Here is a 21538-nt window from a genome sequence, read left to right as displayed (position 1 = left end):
TGTTCATCTAATGTAAGATAAATTATATTCATAAAATAGAAAACTAGAACAGTAAAAATAATGAATCTCAGGAATATGTATATATAACGTTAAGCAAAAAATGCAAGCTGAGATTATATACAGTATAATTCCAATTGTATAAAGTTCAAGACAGGCAAAATAAATAATATATTGATCAGAGATATAAATATGTGGTAGAGTTTTATAAGAAACCAGGATTGTGGTTATTTTGGAGAAGGAAGGCAAGGTAATGAGATTAGGTAAAGCCACAGACTAGATTTCAAAGAAACTGGTAATCTTTTTCTGTACCTACTAATATTTAAGAAAAGTTTTTAATAATATTTCAATGTGTGGTATTTGAAGTATAATAGTTCCTTCATAGGAATTTTTAGGCTTAAAGATAGTATCACTGATTAAAATTCATTTATAAAATATATCTTTAAAAATGTTTTTAGAATGCTAATAAATATTATAAAATTCCCTATACTACAAACCCAGAAATAATCAAGGGAGCAAAATCCTACATGAAAGAATAGTTCTGAGCATGAGCTATACTAGTAACAAAAGTAATATATAATACATAGCAACAAAATTAACTTACCTTTATTGGTGAAATATGAGAATGAGAAACAAATCCATGGACATTCTCAATTTCTGACAGGTTCTTCTCTGAAATATGAACCAATTCTGGACCTATCACTTCACTAGTGATTTGTGGGGAAATGTGCTCTTGAGGAGGTGTATCTTCATCCCGATACCGGTATTTCTGTAAAGAGAAGAAAACTGTTAAATGTGAAGAAGCCCTGAGAAGCAAAGTGAGTTCAATTCAAATCACGGTATTCATAACTAGCCAAATACTTGATAATATTTAACTATATGGAGTGTATTTTATGGCTTAACACACCAAGTCTGAGAGAAATTGGTCTTCATTTTAAAGTAATGCTAACATTTAAATGAAATTATTAGATTATTTAAAATAGTTCAGATTCTGAAAAGATGGAAGAGTGGGAAGCCCCAGGAATCTGTCCCCCACCTACATAACAACTGCACAGGCAGAATCTGATGTAACTATTTTGGAACTCTGGAATCTGTTAAAGGCTTATAGCTTCCAGGGGAAAACTTGGATGATAAATTGAGGTTAATTTTGGTCAACTTCACCACTTCTTTTCAACATAGTAATGGAAGTGGTAGCCAGAACAATAAGACAAGAAAAAGAAATGAAAGGCATCCAAATTGACAAGGAAGAAGTAAAATTATCTGTTTGTAGATGATACAATCTTATATATAGAAAATCCTACAGACGTCCAAAAGTGCTGTTAGAACTTATGAATTCAGAGCAAAGTAGCAGGATACAAAGTCAACACACAAAAATCATTTCTATACACAAACAATCTAAAAAAAATTACAAAAACAATTCCATTTACAACAGCATCAAAGCAAATAAAATAATTAAAAATGAACTTAACCATCAAGGTGAAAGACTTGTACAAAGAAAACTACAGAACTGCTGAAAGAAATTAAAGATGACATAAATAAATGGGAACACATTCCTTGTTCATGGATTAGGAAACTTCATATTGCTAAGATGTCAATAGTACTCAAAACAATATACAGAGTCTATACAATCCCTATCAAAATCTCAATGGCATTATTTTTGAAGAACTAGGAAAACCCATCCTAAAATTCATATGGAATCTCAAGGGATCCGAAGAGTCAAAATAATCATGAAAAAGAACAAAGCTGGAAAACGCAAACTTCCTCATCTCAAAATTTACTACAAAGCTATAAAATAAACCCTCATATTTATGGTCAAAATATTTTTGACAGGAGTGCCAAGACCATTCAATGAGGGAAAGACAGTTTTCAACAAATGTTGCTGGGAAAACCGGATATACACATGCAAAAGAATGAAGTTGGACTCTTATCTAGCACCATATACAAAGATCAATGCAAAGTGAATCAAGGACCTAAATGTAAGACCTAAAACAGTAAGACTCTTAGAAGAAAACGTAATACAAAAGCTCCATGATGCTGCATTTGGACATGAGTTCTTAGATATGACACAAAAGGCATAGGTAACAACAACAAGAACAAGACAACTGTACTACACTAAAATTTTTTAAAATTGTACATCAAAAGACACTATCCATAGAATAAAAGGGCAGTGCACAGAATGGGAAAAAATATTTGCAAATCATGTACCTGATAAGGGATTAATATCCAGAATATATACAGAACTCCTAAAACTCAACAATAATGAAAATCAAACACATAATTAAAAAATGCCAAAGTGCTTAAACAAACATTACTCCAAATAAGATATACAAATGGCCAATGAGCATATGAAAAGATTTTCAACATTACTAATCATTAGGAAAATGCAAATCAAAACTACAATGAGATACCATCCATAGCCATTACGAAGATACCTTATCAAAACAACAGAAAAGTATTGGTGAGGATGTGAAGAAACTGAAACCTTTATGCACTGTTGGTAGGACTATAAAATAGTATGGCGGTTCCTCAAAAAATTAAAATACAATTACCATATATACCCAAAAGAATTGGAAGCAGGATCTTGAATAGACATTTGTATATCAGGGTGCATAGCAGCATTATTCACAATAGCTAAACCATGGAAGAAACCCAAGTGTCCATCAACAAGTGAATGGATAAACAAAATGTGGTATATACATACAATAAAATATTATTCAGCCTTAAGGAAGGAAATTCTGCAATATGTTACAACATGGATGAACCTTATGGACATTATGCTAAGTGAAATAACCCAGTCATAAAAAAAGATACTGTATGATTCCACTTACATGAGGGACTTCGAGTAGTCAAAATCATACAGACAGAAAGTACAATGATGGTTGCCAGAGGCTGGGGGAGGGCAAAATTTTGAGTCATTGTTTATAGGCATAGTTTCAGTCTTACAAGATGAAAAGAGTTATGGGGATGGATAGTGGTAATGGCTGCACAACAATGTGAATGTATTTAATACCACTGAACTGTAAATGTAAAAATGGTTAAGCTGGTATTTTTATGCTATGTGTATTTTACCACAATAAAAATGAAAAGCCCTGAATATTTGCCTATTTCTTACCCAACGTTAGCTGAACACTGTATCTCAAAAGATACAGTTGTTTAAGTGAAGTCAACATGAAAAGTTAAAGTTGTTTTGGTTATCTTATTCAGTTAATTTGTACACAAATGAAAAAAAATCAGCCTTTTCAAGTTCTAATAAAAAATTAGTCTATTAGATAACAGTATTTGTTTTATTTACAAAAGAATCTGTCTCTTTCTTGCTACCTCTCATACACACATGTAATTCTATGCAATCTAATTTTAAAAGATTAACATAAGAAAACCAAATCTACCTCACACCATATATAAAAGTAAAAGATACTACAATTATAGGAACTGGGAGAAAAATAAAAATGCATGTTTCTCAAATCAATCAGGCTGGGAATGTGTATGCATAAACACAAAACCAAAACAAGCTAAAATATGCCCCCCCAAATAAGTACACTCATAAACAAACCAAAAAAAGGACATAGACAAAGCGCAATAGAAACAAGAATTTATAACAAAGAATCACTAACCCCTATAATCTGCTTTTATAAGTCATTTTTTTAAAAAGACAGCAAACATAATAAAGATACAGTCACAAAAGGCATACAAGTGGGTCAGTAAACATATAGGAAAAACATGTTCCACTTCTTCAGTAAATAAAAATAACAGTGCCAGCAACTCAGAGAAATGAATATAAATCATCACATTCTTGGTAGAGGTCTTTTTTTGGTGGGCAGTTTGGCAATATGCTTCAAAAGCCCTAAAAATGTTTCTACTTCTTGATCCAGTAATTCCACTTCTAGGAATCAACCGTAGAGGTAGTATCAGTGAGCAAATTAAACATTTGTTGCATATAGACAAATAGGTACATTATAAAATATTTTTAAAAATCTTAACTATGAATTTGACTGCAACCTCCAGCATCACTATTTTTAAATAACATTCTTCTGTGAAACAGTACAATTACATGGAAAACAATGAGGCCCACATCAACATTAACTAGCTTAAATAAATCTGTTTTTATATTATTTTCAAAACCACTGAAAATAATTTTCTAACTTCATCCCGAGTAAGGCTGAACATAAACACACTTACAAAACTTAACACAGTTTATACATTCAATTGAGTGGAAGCAAAATCTAACTACTCTTATTTATACCTTAGTAGATGTAAGAAAGGACACTTGATACCATCTTTTCAAACTTTACAGATACTTACATGCAGAAGGATATTCACTATAGTATAGTTTGAATGAAAAAATGAAAACAAGCTGCCTACCACTAGACTGCACCTCCCCACCCTCACATATGTTAGACTTTGATCCTTTTTTATTCCTTATAATTATTGAAAACCTCAAGGCAGTTGACCTCATTTCCCAGTGAAATCATTCCATTCTCATGGGACAATTTAATTGGTTCTTTGGCTTCTGTATTTCCTGCAAATTGGCAGCTAAATGCAATAGCTTGATCAGTCTCATGTTCAATCCTTTTGCCAAGACAATAGATGGTACAGTGTTCTTCTATCAAGAAGCACATAGCCCTGGCTGGTTTGGCTTCATCGCTAGGATGTTGGCAAGTCAAGGGGTTGAGGGGTTGATTCTTGGTCAAGGGCACATACTTGGGTTACAGGATCCTGGCCCTAGCCAGGCACCTACAGGAGGCAACTGATGAATGTCTCTCTCTCATCTCTCTCATCTCTCTCTCTCTCTTAAAAAAAATAAAAATAAAAAAAAATGGAAAAAAAATATCCTTGGGTGAGGATTAACAAAAAAACAAAAAAAAGGAAAGAAAAAAGAAGCACATAATGTCTGGTTATTTCTTTTTGTGATGCTAGCAGCTCTTGATACTCAATGACTAAATTCATTCACTGGGTGCTGCAAAATGGTGACACACTAATTCCATTAGTTCTTTTTAATTTATTAAATGGTATACATATATAATGAGACATTTCTCTTCACCTACAATTTGGTTGCCTATTGGTATGGTTAACACATCAATAAACAGAAAAAATACTTAAGTATGCCCCCCTCCCCCTTTTTAGCACAAGTTTTCAAGACAGATAAAAATTGGTTCCCTATCATCTTCCTAAGGTTTTCATATACCATTCAATGCAATCCTGATCGAAATCCAACCTGGCGCTTTTTTTTCTTCCAGAAAATGACAAGCTGATCCTAATATTCATATGAAGTTGCAAAACACCCAGAACAATAAAAAAACAATCTTGAAACAGAAGAGCGAAGTAGAGGACTCACACTTCCCAATTTCAAAACTTTCTACAAAGCTACATTAATCAAGATTGTGATACTGTCATAGGATAGACACATACCAATTGAATAGAATTAAAGGCCCAGAATGTAATATAGCCTTACATTAATGGTCAATTGATTTTCAACATGGGTGCTAAAACAACTTAATGAAGAAAGAACAGTGTTTTCAGCAAATGATGCTGAGACAACTGGATGCAAAAAAATTAAATTAGATGCCTTCTGACACCATACAGGGTGTAGCAAAAGTAGGTTTACAGTTGTTTATATGGAAAATAGTACAAGAATAAATAATACATGAATAAAATTTGTGTTTTGAGTACTCACAACTGTAAACCTACTTTTGCCCCACCCTGTATATAAAAATTACTCCAAAATGAATCATGATCTAAATATATAAGAGCTAAACCTATAAAACTCTTACAAGAAAACTTAAGTGAAAATCCTTATGGCCTTGCATTAAGCAATGGTTTCTTAGGTAAGCAAAGAAAAAACAAAATAAATTTTATTTCATATAAATAACTTTTGTTCACCAAAGTGCACTATGAAGAAAATAAAAAGGTTATGTACAAGGGAGCTCCCATAAAACTGTCAGCTGATTTCACATCAGAAACTGTGCAGATCAGAAGGGATTGGTATGAAATATTCAGTGATGAAAAGCAGACCTACAACCAAGATCAATCTACCCAGAAAGGTTGTCATTTAGAATTGAAGAGATGAAGAGCTTACATTTCCCTAAAGAGAACATCAGATGGACAATAGATATATGAAAAGATGCTCAATATCACTAATCACCAGAGAAATGCATATTAAAACCACAATGAGGTATCACCTGACATCTGTCAGAATGGCTATCATAAAAAAGACAACAGACAAGTGTTGGCAAGCATGTGGAGAAAAGGGAACCCTCATGAACTGTTGGTGGGATTGCAGGCTGGTGCAGCCACTATGGAAAACAGTATGGAGGTTCCCCCAAAAAATTAAAAATAGAACTGCCTTATGACTTGGCATTTCCACTTCTGGGTATTTATCTGGAGAAACCCAAAACACTAATTTGAAAAGATGTATGCATCCTGAAATAATGTTCCCTGAAGCATTATTTACAATGGCCAAGATATGGAAACAACCTCAGTGTCCATCAACAGACAACTGGATAAAGATGTGGTACTATATACAATGGAATTTACTTGGCCATAAAAAATGAAATTTTACTATTTGTCACAATATGGATGGGACTAGAAGGTTTTACTAAGTGAAGTAAATCTGAGAGAGAAAGACTAAAATATCATACGACTTTCCTTATATATGGAATCTAAAATAAACAAACAAATAAACAAAACAGAAACAAACTCATAGAATAAACTGATGATTGATAGGTAGGAAGGGGTTTGAGGGCTGGGTGAAAAGGTGAAGGGATTAAGAAGTACAAATTGGAAGTTACAAAGTAGTCATGGGGATGTAGAGTACAACACAGTGAAAATAGTAATATTGTAATAACTATGTATGGCATCAAGTGAGTACTAGACTTGAATCACTGCATAAGTTATATAAATGTCTAACCACTACGCTGTATACCTGAAACTTATATTGAATGTCAACTGTAATGGAAAAATTTTTTAAAAATTTTAAGTAATGTCCACACATTTTGTGTATGGACAACCCCCCTACCCGCAAAGAAAAATTTAAAACTCTGAGAACCAAACGATATAGATGTTCTGATGAAAAAAAGCCCACCAAGTTACCAGCACAATTAATAGATAAAAATCCACACCAGTCTCCTTTAACTAAAAATTTCAGAACAATGGGGATAAAGAAAAGACTAAAAGTTTTCAAAGAGAAGAAAAGCAGATTATCTTCAAAGGATGAGGTAGCAGAATGGCTGTCACAGCAACACTGTAGGATGACAACAATGGAATTAATGCCTTTAAAATATGATAAATGATTTCCAAACCAGAGTCCTATACTCAAACTATCAGTCAATTGTGAGAGCAGAATAAAGACATTTTCAGAATGTTAGATCTTAAAAATTTTATCTCCCATGTACCCTATCTCAAGAAGATATTGGAAGACGGTGCTTTGCCATAAAGCAGAGGCAAACTCAAGAAAGCAGAAGATAAAGGATCCAAGAAACAGACATCCCATGCAAGAGATCAGGTGAGGACACTTCCTGGGACAACAGCAAAGGAAAGTCCCAGGACAAGAGCCATGTAGCAGAATGGACAGCAACCCATTAAGATTGAGACATACTAAACACCAGAAGAACAAAAAACTATAGAGGAAAGAAAATGTAATCACAACAGATATTTTTGCTATGATTAAATATGTATGTTCCTTTAAAATCTAGCCTTCTGTAAACCCATTCACTAAAAATAACAGGCCTTTCAGAGAAAAGAGTTAGACAAAGACTACTCAAAACCTATGGAACATTTTTAAGAAGTTGGGTTTATTGGGGTGTAATTTATATAAAGTAAAAATTTTCCTTTTGAAGTGTATAATTTGATGTTTCGAAAAATGTAAATAACTGTGTAACCACCACCATCAAGATACAGAACATTTCTATCACTCCAAGAAGTTCCCCACTGCAGCCAGTTCCTCCTCATCTTCTAGCAACTACGTACTGATCTAATTTCTGCCCCATGTTTCGGTCTCTACAACATTCCACGTCACATGAATAAAAAAACCACACAATATGTAGTTTTTTGTGTCTGACTCCTTTCACTTAATGCTATTTTTAGATGCATCCATTTTGCTGTGTATATCAGTTTGTGTCCTTTTATTACTGGAGTCATATTCCATTACATAGAGGTACCACATTCATCACTTGAATTGAATTGGGTTATTTCCAGTTTGAGGTTATTATGACAAATCTGCTATGAACATTCACATACAGGTCTCTGTGTAAACTTAACATTTTAATTTCTCAAGGAAAATAACTAGATGTAGGACTGCTTCTCATTTTATACATACTACACAATTTCGTAAGAAAATACCAAACTTATTTATTCCATTTTGCATTCCCACCAGCAGCAGTGTATGGCAATTCCAGGTGCTCCACCTCCTTGCCAACATGTGATATTGTCTCTTATTCATTTTAGCTTTGTAAGCAGGTTTGTGATGGTATCACACTGATGATGACTAATAATGATCTTTTCATATGCTCATGTGTCATCCATATCTCTGTTGAAATATCTCTTCAAATCTTTTACTCATTTTTTATTGGGTTGTTTGTCTTATTATTGAGTTATAAGAATTCTTTATAGATTCAGGATACAAGTCTTTTATTCACTTTTGTGTTTTGCATCTTGGAACTGTGTAAGCAGAGCCCTAATAAAAACAACAAAGATAGTAAAAAAAAAAAAAAGAAAAAAAAGTGAAAAGTTAACCCACAGAATAGGATAAAATATTTGCAACTCACATATTTGATAAGGGTACCAGAATACACAAGGAACTCTTACAACTCAACAATAAAAAGGCAACTCAATTTTAAAATGGGTAAAGGATTTTAACAGACATTTCTCCATAGAAGATATACAGTCAATAATCATATGACAAAATGTTCAACATCATTAGTCATTATAGAAGTGCAAATCAAAATCACAATGAGGTATCACTTCATATCCACCAGGATGGCTATAATAAAAAAGACTGATAACATATGCTGGCAAGAATGTGGGGAAATGGGAACCCTCAAACAGTGCTGGAGGAAATGTAAAATGTAAAATGGTGCAGCCACACTGGAAAACAGTTTAGCAGTTCCTCAAAATGTAAAAAGAGTTACCATATAACTGAGCGATTCTCCTCCTCTAAGAGAAGTGAAAATGTGCATCCAAACCAAAAATTGTACACATAGCATCCTGTTCATAGCATCACAATTCACAATAGCCTCAAAGTAGAAATCAGCCCCAATGACTTAATTTATGAGTGGATAAACAAAATGTGGTATATCCACACAATGGAATATTATTCTTCAGCTACAAAAAGAAGTATTTATACATTTTACAACATGTAACTTTGAAAACATTATGCTAAGTGAAAGAAGCCGGATACAAAAGGCCACATACAGTTTAGTGCCATTTATACGAAATGTTCAAAAAGGGCCAATTCATAGAACCAGATAGACCAGTGTTTGCCAAGGACTGGGGAGAGTGAGAAATGGAAATCAAATACTAGAGGATATGGAGTTTCTTTTGGGGGTGATGAAAACGTTCTGAAATTAGTTAGTGGTGATGGTTGCATATCCTTTGACAGAACTGTACACTTTAAAGGGTGAATGCTATGGTATGTGAATATCTTAATTAAAAAATTATTATTAAAATGTCATAATAAATTGATGGATTGCACAGATTTGATTGGTTTAAGTTCAAGTATCCTATCTGAAGTTCAGGTTGTATATTCTCTAGCTAGTAAAAATCTCTTAGTATAAGTTCCCTTGTACTTGGCACCTTTAAGAAAGCCTAATACAACAAAACATAGTTATCAGAATGAATAATAAAGCAAGAAATGCACTTTATATATAAAGAGAGATGGGGCAAAAGTATAAAAATAAAAAAAGATACAGCCTGTAAATCATAAAAATAAAAAAGCTCGAGTGGCTATATTAATATCTGATAAAACAGACTTCAAGACAAACAATATTACTTGAAGAAAGAGATTTCAAAGTGATAAAAATTTAATTCACCAGGGAGATATAATAACCATGAATGTGTGCATCTGATGATAGAGTCTTAAAATACGCAAGCAAAACCGAAGATAATTAAAGGGAGAAATCGATAGTTCCATAATCTTAGTAAGAGTTTTTAAAACTCCTTGATTAGCAACTGACACAAACATCAGTGAAAACAATCTGAATAAACTACCAATCACCTTGACCTAATTGATATTTATAGTACATTATATCCAACAACTGAAGAAAATAATTCTTTTTGGTGCACATGATATGTTTGCCAAGATAGTCCATCTGCTAAGCCATAAAGCAAGTCACAAATTTTTAAAGGACTGAAATCATAAAGAGTATATTCTCTAACCACAAGAGAATTAACTAACTTGGAAACAACAACAAAATATCTTGTAAAACTCATGGTTGAAAAAGGACCCAAGAAGGAAATTAAAAACATTTTGGAACTGAATGATAATGAAAATTAGATTAAAATTTGTTGAATGAAGCTAAAGTAGTTCTGTGTAGTAAAGAATTTAACTTTGTCCAAAGAAGAGGTCTGGCCTTTTCCCTCAGCTCCAGGGAGGTAATCTCTAAGCCCTCAGAATGTCCTGGTGATATGAGTGTCTACCTAGGGGCTTTGGAACACACAAGATAGTAGCAATGTAGTTTATTACAGAGAGTTTGAGTAACACAGTATTAGCTCAACCTCCAGAAGTTGAGGATGGGTCAGCTCCAGGAAACCACAGAGACGTGATTGAACCCCAATAAAAACTCTGGACACCAGGACCTGGGTGAGTTTCTCCGGTTGGAAATATTTGGTGTGTATTATCACACATTGCTGCCAGTAGAATTAAAGTTGTCCGTGACTCCACACTTAGAGGACAACTGGAAGCACCTTGTTTGGAACTTTCTTGGACTTTGCCCCATAGGTCTCTCCTTTAGCTGACTTTAATCTGTATATCCTTCACTGTAATAAACCATAACCAGGAGTATAACAGCTTTCAATGAGCTCCATGAGTCCTACTATCAAATTATTGAACCTACAAGTGGTCTTGTGAATCACTGAACTTATAATTGGTGTCAGAAGTGAAAATTGTCTTGTAGACTGTTCTTGAACTTTTCAAGTACTTAGAATGTATTTATAGCTTTAAATTCTTATATTAGAGAAAAAAAATTTAAAATCAGTGACCTGGGGTGGAATGGGACACTGGGGAGAAAAAGGGACATCTGTAATATTTTAAACAAAAATTAAAAAAAAAAAATTTTTTAATAAAAATAAAACAAATAAATAAAATCAGTTACCTAAAAATTTACTTCAAGAAGCTACAAAATACTAAAGTAAACCAAGTGAAGAGGAAGAAAAAACAAAGGTCAATAATCAATGAAGTAGAAAACAAACAATTGAGACTGTTAATAAAGTCAAATGATCAGCAAAATGGAGAAACTTTTCTAGACTAATAAAGGAAAAATAATACAATTACTAGTATCAAGAATGTAAGAGAGATTATCACCAAAAAAATCTAACAAACCTTAAAAAGACAGTAAGAAAATAATTATGAACAATTTTAGGCCAAGTAATTTAGCAGGTTAGATGAAATCAAGAAATTCCTTGAAAGATACTTCTTACCACACAGAATATACTGACATACTAGGAAACAGTATATCTCAATGGTCCCATACCTATTAAAGAAATCAAATTTGTTATCAAAAATTCCTCTCACAGAGAAGACTACAGGCCTAGATGTAAATTTTACCAAACTTAATTTAAGAAAAAAACATAATTTTTTACACAAATTCTTTCAGAACACAAAAAGAACATTTTCTAACTATGAGACCAGCTTAATGTTAATATTAAATCCTGACAAAGACATTACAAAAGAAGAAAATGATGGAATAATATCGTTCAAGAACATATGCAAGAATCTTTTTTAAAAAGCAGCAAACTGACTGTGAAAAGGATAATCCAAAAGATAATACATTATGATTAAAACAGGATTTATCACACTAAGGCAAAGTGAATTCAGTATCTGGAAAAAAATCAGTGCAGTTCTCAATATTAAGAGAAAAAAAGAGAAACATATGATAATTTCAATAGACATGTGACCTAATTTAGCACCAATTCATAAAATTCTCAGCAAACTTAAAATTCAGAACAATTTTAACCTGATAATCTACAAAAGCCTTACAATTAACACATCTAATGGTGAAATGTTAAACATTCTCCACATTAAGATGGGGAACAAGGCAAAGGATTCTCATTCTCCTCACTTCTGTTAAAAATTATGCTGAACTACGTAACCATGGCTAGAAGGCAAGTAAAAGAAATAAAAAGCATGAAAGCCAGTAAGGAAGAAGTAAAACTGTCTCCATTTGCAAAAGACATGATTGTTTACAATAAATATTCCAAGGAATTTACAAAAGTAATACAATAGTTGAATTTAGCAAGGTTGCAGAGTGCAATGTTAATCAATCAAATTGTATTTTTTATACCAACAGCAAATAACTGGAAACCAAAATGTTCTAAAAATTCCACTTATACCAACTCCAAAAAAGATTTAAAAATCAGAAATAGTTTTTAACAAGATGCACAAGACATCTTCACTGCAAATTACAGAACACTGCTAAAAGAAATGAAGACCTAAAGAGAAACATAATATGTTTATGAATTGGAAGACTCAATGTTGTTAAGATACCTATTTTCTTCAAATGATCTACAGAGTCAATGCAATCCCAATAATAATTCCTGCACAATTTTTGTAGAAACTGACACACTGATTGCAAAATGGTGAAATGCAAATGACCTAGAATAGCCAAACCAAATTTTATAAAGAACGAAGTTGGAAGGCTTACATTACCTGATTTCAAGACAGTGTGGTACTGGCCAAAAGGTGGACAAAATTATCAATGAAACAGAAAAGAGAGTCCAGAAATAAATTCACACATATATGGTCAATTGATTTTTGACAAAGTGCAATAGCAATTTAATGACGGAAGGAAAAGACTTTTGAACAAATGGTTCTGAAACAACTGGATATTCATCATACACAAAATTAATTCAAAATGGATCAGCGACCTCAATGTAAAATCTACAACTATAAACCTAGGAGACAATTTTTTTAAAAATATTTTTTAAAAACTTGGGGTAGGGCCCAGCTGGGCGTGGCTCAGTGGTTGAGCATCAACATAGGATCCAGGCGATCAGGGTTCGATTCCTGGTCAGGGCACATGCCCGAATTGCAGGCTGCAGCCAATCAATGACTTTCTCATCACTGATGTTTCTATCTCTCTCTCTCTCTCCTTTCCTCTCTCTGAAGTCAATAAAGATATATTAAAACAAAAAACAAAAAACAAAACAAAACAAAAACTTGGGGTAGGAAAAGATTTGTTATACAGAAGACAAAAAGCACAATGAAAAATTCTGATAAACTGAGCTTTATTAGAACTTTTGCTTTTCAAAATCACAAGGAAAGTAAAAGTAAAACTACAAAATGAGAGAAAATATTTGTAATAAGTAAATCTGACAAAGGACTCATCTGCATAAAGACCTTTTACAATTTAATAATAGAAAGACAAACAATTCAGTTTTTTTAAGTGAGGAACAAATTTATATCATACTTCATGTATTCTTTTTTCTTTTTTTTTAATCCTCACCGGAGGATATTATTTTCCATTGCCGTGTAGAGACAGTAAAAGGAGGGAGGGAGACAATGATGTGAGAGAGACACATCAATTGGTTGCCTCCTGCACAGGCCCCAATGGGGCCAGAATTGAACCTGCAACCAAGGTATGTGCCCTTGGGCCAAAATCGAATCTGGGACCCTCCAGTCCTTGGGCCGATGCTCTACCACTGAGCCAAACCAGCTAGGGCCTCCATGTATTTTGCTAAGACTACTGTAACGAAGTACACAAACTGGGTGGTTTAAACAACAATTTATTCTCTCATAGTTCTGGAGGCTAAAAGTCTGAGATCAAGGTGTCAGCAGAGTTGGTTCCTTCTGAGGGCTCCGAGGAAGAATCTACTCCATGATTCTGATTCTCTGAGAAAGAATCTATTCCATGATTCTTTCTCTCCTGATTCTGGTAGCTTGCTGGCATTCTTTGGCATCCACTGGCTTGTACATGCATCACCAAGATCTCTGCCCTCATCTTCATATGGTGCTCTTGCTCTGTGCCTATCTCTTTGTCCAAATTTCCCCTTGTTGTAAGTAACCATTAGATTAGCGCTCAGCCTAATGACCTCATTTCAACTTGATGAACTCTGTAGAGACCCAATCTCCAAATAAGTCACATTCTGAGGTACTAGAGTTTGGGAATCCAACCTCCTCCTCCTTTTTTGAGAGAACACAATTTAACACATAACACTTCCCCAAAAGAAGATATACTAATAATGTCAAACACAAAATGATGCTCAACGTCACAAGTCATCAAGGAAATGCAAAATAAAGTCACAATGAGGTACTACTGCGTAACCACTGTTTACTTTTTTTTTTTTTTTTTAGAAAAGGCAAATGTTGATGAGAATGTGGAGCAACTGGGACTCTCATACATGATGCTAGGATATGAAAACAAACACTAGATACTTAACCAAGAGAAATAAAAACATATGTCCACAGGGAGGGGGTTTGAGGGAACAGATGAAAAAGGTTAAGGGATTTGAAAAGTACAGACTGATAGTTACAAATACTCATGGGGATGTAAAATACAGTAGAGGAAACATAGCAATTTTATAATAACTATGTATGGTGCAAATTGGGTACTGGAAACATCAGGGGGAACACTTTGTAAAGTATATGACTTTACATATAACCACTATGCTGTACGTCTGAAACTAATAAAATATTAAATGTAACCTGTAATTGAAAAAAATTTTTAAAAAACATGTCCACATAAAAACTTCTACATGAAGATTCACAGCATCTTTATTCACAATACTGCAAAACTGTTAACAATCCAAATGTCCATCAATAGATATGAATAAACAAAATGTAATATATTCTTATAGTGAAATGTCGTTGCAATAAAAAACAAATCACTGACATAAGCAACTACCTCTATGACTCTCAGAAGAATTATGCTGAGTTAAAGAAGTCAGAGACTGTATGACTTCTGTATGAATCCATTCATATAAAGTTTTTGAAAATATAAAATTATTGATAGTGACAAAAGGCAGATGAGTGGTATCAGGTGGGGAATGGAAGGTTGCATGGGACACAAAGGAGCACAAAGAACCTTTCTGGAATGAGAAATAATCTGTAACTTGATTGTGGCAGTGGCTTCACAGGGGTTTACAGCTGTAAAAACTAATCGGATTGTATACTTTATATGGATGCAGTTTAATGAACAAAAATTATACCCCAATAAAAATAATTAAATAAAATAGTAAATCTCTGTATATCTGTTGGAAAAGATCGCATTCCCAATAGCAACAATAACACAGAGAGAACTTAAAGGACTCAAATCTCTATGAAGAAAACTTCAAACTTCTACTGAAGGGAATAAAGGAACACTGAATAAATGAAAAACACAATTGTTCTTGAATAAAGGTTCAATATTTTAAGTCTGAATTTTCAAAAAAATCAATAAATTCAATTTGTTTGCAATCAAAATATCAATATGGTTGAGAATGCTTGACAGGGCATTAGTAATCTTCATTTGAAAAAACTATTAAGAAGGCCAAGAAAATTCTGAATTAAGAAGTCATGATAGGCAACTGGTTCTATCAAATATAAATAAATTTTAAAAGGCCTCAATAATTAAAAGCTTGATAATAGCACAAACGTAAGTATACAAATCAACTGAACAGTATAGAGTCTAACAACGGAAGTCAATACATATGGGAATTTAATAATGTGATAAACATTATTTTACTTTAAATAATTTAAAAAAATAACATTTTTTTACTTTATCTTTATTGTTGAAAATATTACATACTTATTGAAAGCATACCCCCTTTTTGCCCCGTTGACCCCTCTTCCCCCCCCTCCCCAACTCCCCAGGCCTTCACCACACTATTGTCTGTGTCCACAGGTTATGCATATAAGTTCTTTGGTTAATCTCTCCTCCCACACACTATAACTTAAAAGAAAAAAATTTAGATGTTAGATTATAGACCTAAATATAAAGAACTGAGACAAAAACTACTGAAACAAAACATGGATAAATTTGTTCTCATTCTTGGATTGGTGAAGTCTAAGTCAGAAATAGTATCTAGAAACAAACAAAAAAAAAGACTAATAAACTTGAATGCATGAAGTTTAAAACTTCTATATCACCAACTTAAAAGAAAACTCTAACTGGTTGGGGGGAGCCTAATTATGTTACAAAAGAGCTAGTTTTTTCAATATATGATAAAGTCTTACAAATCAATTTTTAAAGTGAATAAGAGACACAAACTAACAATTTATATAAAAAGGAATTATAAACAGCCAATAAACAATATGAAAAGATTCACCCTCCCCCACTAATAAAGAAATACACTTAATATCTGGGCAGATCAACAAAAACATAAACGCCTAATAATACCTAGTGTTGATGACAGTGTGGAAAAACAGAAACACTACAATGAGTGGAAATATGAATGAGAACAGCTTTCCTTGCCAGCAACTTAACATTATAAAAATGTAAAAGATGCCCAGCTGGTGTGGCTCAGTGACTGAGTGTCGACCTATGAACCAGGAGGTCACGGTCCGATTCCCAGTCGGGGCACACGCTCAGGTTGTGAGCTCTTTCCCCTACTGGGGCGTGCACAGGAGGCAGCAGATCAATGACTCATCATTGATGTTTCTATTCTCTCTCTCCCTTGCCCTTCCTCTCTCTGAAATCAATAAAAACATATTTTTTTAAAAATGTAAAAAGTTGTCAATATTTATAAATATTACTGTTCATAAAAAAATACAAAATAATACATAAATCAACAATTAGAACTGGTATTATTTAAAAGCTGTAGTGATTAAGATAATGTATACTGGCATACAGCTAGACAAACTGGTAGGTGGAATATAAAAAAAAGAATCCAGAAACAGAATCACATACGCGAATTTATGACATAGTACAGATCACTGGGAAAATGGAATGAATGTCAGTAAATGGGTAACCATTAAAAAAAAATGAAATGCTCCCCCCATATCATAACAAAACAAAAATTAATTTCAGGCAGATTAAAGACTTAAATGTAAAAGTCAAAACTATAAAACTTTTAGAACCCAATACAGGAGAGATTATCTTTGAGTTCTGGCTGTCAAAGAATAATAAACACAAAACATGAAATGTGTAAAACTTAATAGAAAAGCCTGACAGTTTTGACATTAAAATTACATGATTCCAATCATCAAAAGATATCAAAAAGGTTGGACAAAAATGCCACAAGCCATATAATGAGAAAAGGTATTGCTAACCTTTATAACCAAAATATTTATATCCAGAATCTATTTTTAAAACTGCCTACAAATCAGTAAGGAAAAGAAAAACCAACAGAAAAGTGGGCAAAAGAAATGAAGTCACATGGTTACCCAGTGGTTCAAAAATGTGCAAAACCATACAACTTATTACTTAGGAATTATTTTTTTAAAAACCCAAGAGAATTCCAAATACAGAATTCAGAATTATGATTACTGAATAGGTAAAAAATGGGATGGGATCTGATGGGCAAATGGGATTTCTAAAGGACTAGGTAATATTCTTTAATTATTCTTAATGCTATGCAGAGATTCTTTTTTTTTCCCCAATCCTCACCTGAGGATATGTTTATTGATGAGACAGAGAAAGAGAGAGACAGAGAGAGAGAGAGAGAGAGACAGAGAGAGAGAGAGAGAGACAGAGAGAGAGAGAGAGAGACAGAGAGAGAGAGAGAGAGACAGAGAGAGAGAGAGGATGAATATCATCGATCCATTGCCCCCCTATGCACCCTAACGGGATCAAACCCACAACCTAGGTATGTGCACTCACCAGGAATCAAATCCACAACCTTTCTGGTTCATGGGAAAACGCTCCATCCAACTGAGCCAACAGGCCAGGGCTATGCAGAGATTCTTTACATCTAACGTATACTTCTTACATATTGGTTCGTATTTACTCAATATTTAATTAATGCAAATTTTACACAACATGCAAATGACTAATAAACTATATTTTTAAAACCCTTGGTATACCATCAGGGTGTAACGATGGTATTTTTGTGTGTGTTTAAGCAATTCTAACCATTTGCAAGGATTACAGCTCCATGACTTTTATTTTTTTCTTAAGGTCCTCCATATAACAAAAAGGAAGTTTACTTTTTTATATACAGAATAAAACTCAAACTCATTCTATCTTGAAATAAGTTATCACTATTGCATCATCCTTTGAATTTTTTATTTTTTAGTTTTCATTTTATATAGTTGGGAATTCAGATAACTTTCTGTCTGGGTTGAAAAAACCCAAGGTCCAATGATTTGCGGTGAGGATTTATGAGATTGATTAGTCATACTCACAACCACCATTTATGACAGTGAAATGATACAAAGCAAAAATCAACAAAGCGAAAATGTACACATGATGAAGCCTAGGGAAAACCAGGAATAAACTTCTACAGTTCTCTACCGGTAGAGTCACACAGGATGCCCTTAATTTTCCCAGTTACAAGTTGTGATAACAAATGTGAAATACTGCCAACCAGGAAAGATTGTGAGAGGCTTAGAACCCAGGATATTCACTGGGAGCTGGTAATGTGGGCTAGGTCTTTGTCTAGCATGCATCAAAATTCCAGACTCCCAGAAGGTAGTGTTCAGCATAAACCATATTGTTTGCACAAACAGTTTAGGCACAGCGAACCACTCTTAGCAATTAGTGGTGGGGATCATCTTGAAACCTAAGTCCCCAGACACCAGCCAAGGATCAAACCTGCAAGCAGGCCTTTTCAAGGGTAGGTAGCAATTCAGGTTACGTTAACTCTTTTCTGCATACCACCAATAACGGGAAAGAAAAAAAAACTGCCAAAAATGAATGAAAATAAAGAGAGCAGCACTGTAGATTAATAATGAAGGTTAATTTGATTGTGTAAGTGAAATCTGAGTCCATAAGTCTTCAAATGAAAATATTCTAAATGAATTTTCTGAAATTCAAGAATAAGGTGAGTGATGCCCTGGCCAGTGTTGCTCAGTGGTTAGAGTGTTGCCCCGTGCACCAAAGGGTCACAGGTTCAAATCCCAGTCAGGGGAATGTACCTGGGTTGCAGGTTCCATCTCTGGCCCCGGTTGGGGAACGTGTGGGAGGCAACAAATCGAAGTGTATCTCTCACATCAATGTTTCTCTCTTTCTCTCCCCTGGCCCCCCATCCTTCCCTCCCTTCCACAATCTCTTAAAAAAAAAAAAAAATCAATGGAAAAAATATCGAGTGAGGATTAACAACAACAAAAATAAGATGAGTGAAAAACTAAGGACAAAAAGGAAATATCAAATTTCCATCCACTCAGTCCAGAATTTTATCATAAAAGATTTTGTGACAAGAACTTGGACCATCCTTGTATCCTGAAAGTAAGTGTGACAGTATCCTCTTATTTTTTATATTCATACACCATGATTTGTTTTGTGCAGTTCGTAAGCAGATAATTGTTGAAGGCAGGTATATACAGAGGGTGAATGGAAGGAAACAGATAATGCAAAAATAAAAAAACTCACTAGGTTGATCATTTTAACTGGTGTTAATAAATCTAAAAATGAAATGCTTTGCAATTAAAGATCAAAGATAAATGAATGTCATCCTCTCTACTAAAAAAATCCTAAGTACTTTTACATTCATAAAAGTACTGTGCTTTGATGTCAAGTGAAGACCAAAACCTATTTGACATCTGGAATCAGTATGTACCAAATGGATATATATTGCATGTTCATGTATGTTAGCTGATGAATGGTTAGTTACAATCAAAGGACACTGCATATTTTGGGTATAAATACCCAAAAAAACCCAAATGTGTTATATACATATAATGGAATACTATTCAGCAACTGAAAGAAATGAACTCCTAATACAGGCAATGATGTGAATAAATCTCAAAATAATTAATCTGAGAGAAGTCAGGCTAAAAAATAGAACATACTTTATTATTTTATTTATATAAAACTCTGAAAAATTCAAACTAATCTATATGATACAATCAAATCAGCAGTCTGGGAGAAGAGGAGGGGAGGGAAGGATGGGAGGGATTGAAAAAAACCTTGAGGAAACTTATGGGAATAATGGGTATGTTCACTATCTTGATTGTGGTGATGGTTTCACAGGTGTATACGTACATATGTCAAAACTTGCAAAATTGTAACCTTTTAATAGGTATAGTTTATTGTATGTCACTTATAATCTCAATAAAACTGATTTTTAAAAATGGGTGAGTTTGCTATTTTAGATTCTAATTAAAATTTCTAATGAAAATTTTTCATTATTCCTTCATTCCTTTGCAAATTATTTATAAAAGGACTTACAATATTCAAAAATAAAAAAGAATGGCAATAAAATATAGAAGGGTGACAAAGGGTGATGAATAATTTTCCAGGTACACTAAGGGTTAAGTGATTGTTAGCTAAGAGAAATGAAGAAAGCAGTCAATATAGAAGGTATGTAACCTTTACAAAAATAATGAAGAAAAACCCCATAAAGGAACTTAACTTTATGTTTCAAATTTGTAAAATTTGTCCAACTTGCATTGCTTTTTCTCCTCTAAAACCAAACTGAGGATCCTTTTTAAAAAATTCTGCCACAGCAGTCTGTGTTTCATACCTCTTAACGGCTATGAAATTCTAGGTAAGATTTCTTTTACATGTATTTTAACTCCAGAAAATGCCAAAGGTAGCTTAAAATACATTAGTTATTTTTAAAAAACACAGCTGTATTGTTGAAACAAGCCCACTCCTGGGCCTTAAGTCCAGAAAAACTGTAGCCAATTTGCTTCACTCTTCAAAACATACTGTCAAATATAAGTTATCACTATTTTCTACTTCTGTAGAACTAAAAAATAATCAGGAACTACAATTTCTGCTGCTGCATAATGTGCTTTTATAGAGATAGTTCCCAACTGATAATTGATGAACAGGTTGTATTTTGTCCAAAAATCAATATTTTTGATATTTTTTTGAAACAACGTGAAATAACAATATAAATTATGACTGGGTTTCAAAAGCCAACCCATTAAAAAGTCCACTGAACACAATGTACCTGAGGCCTGTATTAGTTCAAACATAGGCAGCCATCAAACACACACATATACACACAAGCATATGTATACATAATACTGTTCGAAATTAAAATTCAGATTACCAAAACATTCTCTGTCTTCTTCCTTAACTTCCATTCCCAAATACATGTTCAAGATATATCTTCTTCTTTGGTAGTAGCAAATAGACAAGGGGTGGCAAATAGTGAAGCAGAGGGTACCTTTCTTAATCTGAAATTTTAAGTAACCTTTAAAATGAATGTTCTTAAATCAGAGCACCCTTACTTTTTCATTTAGTAATCTACACTGATAGAATATGTTCAAACCAAGTTTATGAATACTCGGTAAACTTCATAATAA

General features: G+C 33.4%; 1 protein-coding gene across 8 annotated transcripts in view; it reads right to left on the bottom strand.

Moving 5' to 3' along the window:
- The window catches only part of DLG1 (discs large MAGUK scaffold protein 1), a gene marked incomplete at its 5' end in the record, with an annotated part of 224257 nt that overhangs the window by 142537 nt on the left and 60182 nt on the right, over positions 1 to 21538 (bottom strand). For all 8 annotated transcript variants that reach the window (XM_081137784.1, XM_081137780.1, XM_081137783.1 and 5 more), the window contains one exon: positions 602 to 766. In XM_081137784.1, coding sequence (XP_080993910.1) covers positions 602 to 766 — 165 coding nt within the window. The remainder of the gene's footprint in view (positions 1 to 601; positions 767 to 21538) is intronic.

This window comes from Miniopterus schreibersii, assembly GCF_964146895.1.
Source record: "Miniopterus schreibersii genome assembly, chromosome: 5".
NCBI classification, from domain to species: Eukaryota; Metazoa; Chordata; class Mammalia; order Chiroptera; family Miniopteridae; genus Miniopterus; species Miniopterus schreibersii.
Note: the sequence above shows the minus strand (reverse complement) of the source record. Positions and strands in the feature narration are given on the sequence as shown.